Below are 2,569 nucleotides of genomic sequence, written 5' to 3'. Positions count from 1 at the left end.
GGAAAAAGGCTGCAATGAAACAAAGAGTGAAAAATTTAAAGGGGTCTGAATACTTTCCGTACCCACTGTATATAGCTACCTGGTTAGAAGTTGTATAGAAACATCTCAGCTGACCGTAAAGAGCAAACACAACAAAAATGTGGCTGTATTTTATGTAGGTAAAACCATTATACATTAAACTCTGGAACAACGTCAGGTCTACTGTCGGTGTTAAAGGTTTTTTTCTCTTGTAAATATGATCCTCATTGAACAGTGCAAGTGTCAGCTTTGAAGAAACAATTACTGATCATGTAGTCCTGGGGTGTGAGCGTTAGCCTGTGTCTTTTCTGATCTGGGCTTTAGTTGTTGGGATTTATATGATTTTGTGTTTTTCAGATTGCAGCAGAGCGAGAAAAGGAGCTGCATAGGGAGGAGGAGGAGAGGCAGCAGACCAGCATCGTCCGGAAAAAAGCTAAGGAGGAGCAGGCGCCTCAGACCTTCAAAGCAGGCGTGGGGAAATACATCAACCCTGCTACAACGTAAGGACACACACACACGCATACTGATTTACTATTCAACAAACCACACTCTGCTTCAGCTGTAGTAGACACACACACACACACACACACACACACACACACACACACACACACACACAAAACACTAGAAGGATGTATGTTCCACTTACCAGGCAGATTTTGGACTAAAAAGTTAATCAGGAGTCCACACAACCATTCTATTTTTATTTTCTCATAGTGTCTGTGTAAGTGTCTTGAAGAACTGGACAGTAATGAGTGGATGATGAAACATGATTATAAAGCGACACAAGACAAGCAGAAACATAGTGTGCAGAATTGCTAATTATGTAGAAGATTACCCATTTTCCCCACGGGGGTAATTCGGGTTTATTATTGAGACCATATATTGCTGAGTTCAGGTATATAGTGTTGTTTTTATGTGATATTACAACATATTTCATTTTAGTTTTTCTTTTTTCTTTTTTACGTTCATGTCTGACAACACTTGTTTTGGGTGGTGTTGCCACAGTATTTGGAACAAATTGCACTTGTACTTTTAGTTAACTGTTCAAAAGAATCTCTGTCAAATGTAAAATATGATGAGAAAGAAATTAGCTTCTTGTCTCTTTGCAATATTAAATTCCTTAGGGTCCTAGGGCTTTTATTTTGTTTGTTTGTTTTAGTTAGTGTTCACAAAGGTGAAATAAGTTTCATCTTACACACTTTACACAATGTCTAACTTTACAACATTTGTGGGAATATTGAAATTACGGTCATGCAAAAGGGAGGTGCATTAACTGAACATAAAATGTTGCACTTTGGCCTAAGTGTGCATTAGGATGTAATTGTGCTAGTGGTTTTTCTCTCTTTGCGTTTTATCTTCAGAACGTAACTTTGTATAACGTTGTGTTAACTTTGTATCCAATTGTATACTTCTCCTGTCATCACATTACGTTCACAGAGCGTGTCAGGATTAATGCTCCCAGATAACAGTCCATCTATTTTCTCCAGTCATTAATGGTCTTTTTACGGTTTTGTCCGTGGGAAAATGCTTGTTCATTTGTGCATTTAAGATAACATAGATCTTTATTTAGCCCTTGGGAAATTTTTCTGCAGCAATATTGCAGTAGAGTAAGACTCTCACAGTTAGGGTGCAAATACCAAATAAAAGTGTGTGCCAAAAATGTAAACAGGTTAGCAGTACAAATTATAGATGTGTATGAGATGTGGCATTTCCCAGATGATTCGGATCAATAGAGAAATACAGGATGGAAATTATACACTTAATAATATGCAGTTTAAACTATAATCCTGTTTTATGTCTGATCAAAGAAAAAATAGCATCAGAAATAGCATTTTTTCCCTGAAGAGGGTATCTGACGGACTTGTGTACTGTATTAAACAAAGGCATAATCTACATGATTTCCAAAGAATAGAGTTATGAGAAGGTTCAACAGCTGGCTGTGATATTATGTTCTTCTCCCACAGAAAACGTCCGGCTGCTAAAGATGAAAGCGGGCCGTCCACCAGCGGAGCAGTGCCCAAGAAGTCCAAAGGCAAGGCCAGCTTCGGAGACTTCAGCTCCTGGTAGCACCGACACGTTCAGCATTTACCAGTCTCAAATTCTTTTACTGTTCTGGTTGAGCGTGAGCAAAATTTAATTCCATTCATACATACATGTGTCTATCGTCGCTCAGCAGTGTTGCATCTCTTGAAACGATTAAAGTTACTTTTTACAAAGAGAGCGTTGTAATCTCATTTTATAAGTCTTCCTTCAAAGACCCAGTGGGTTTTTCATATGTTAGTGTTAGTTTCCAGCTTTGAATGAAAGCTTACATAATTGCAATTTTAAACTTGGGTTTATTTTGTAACTCTTAGTCTCTTTTAAAGTGTGTGTGGTCTGCTTAGTGTTGATGCGTTATTGCTACAACAAACATTTTGTCTACTTTAAATGTGGTCTATTTAGTATTGGAATCATATTGTAACAGCAAAATAGTTTTTTTAATGACAATTGTCTTCATAAACCTGTGATAATGGTCAAACTAAACTCAACATGGCTTTAAGTACAATGT

General features: G+C 37.4%; 1 protein-coding gene across 1 annotated transcript in view; it reads left to right on the top strand.

Moving 5' to 3' along the window:
- Positions 1-2,239, top strand: part of ppil2 (peptidylprolyl isomerase (cyclophilin)-like 2) — a 27,641-nt gene extending 25,402 nt beyond the window's left edge. Inside the window, exons 19-20 of the mRNA XM_034872859.1 lie at positions 376-518; positions 1,986-2,239. Coding sequence (XP_034728750.1) covers positions 376-518; positions 1,986-2,088 — 246 coding nt within the window. The 3' untranslated portion in view covers positions 2,089-2,239. The remainder of the gene's footprint in view (positions 1-375; positions 519-1,985) is intronic.
- The last annotated feature ends 330 nt before the right edge of the window (positions 2,240-2,569 follow it).

The sequence above is a fragment of the Etheostoma cragini genome, chromosome 5 (genome assembly GCF_013103735.1).
Source record: "Etheostoma cragini isolate CJK2018 chromosome 5, CSU_Ecrag_1.0, whole genome shotgun sequence".
Lineage (NCBI taxonomy): Eukaryota > Metazoa > Chordata > Actinopteri > Perciformes > Percidae > Etheostoma > Etheostoma cragini.
This window is presented reverse-complemented; position numbering and strand designations above follow the sequence as displayed.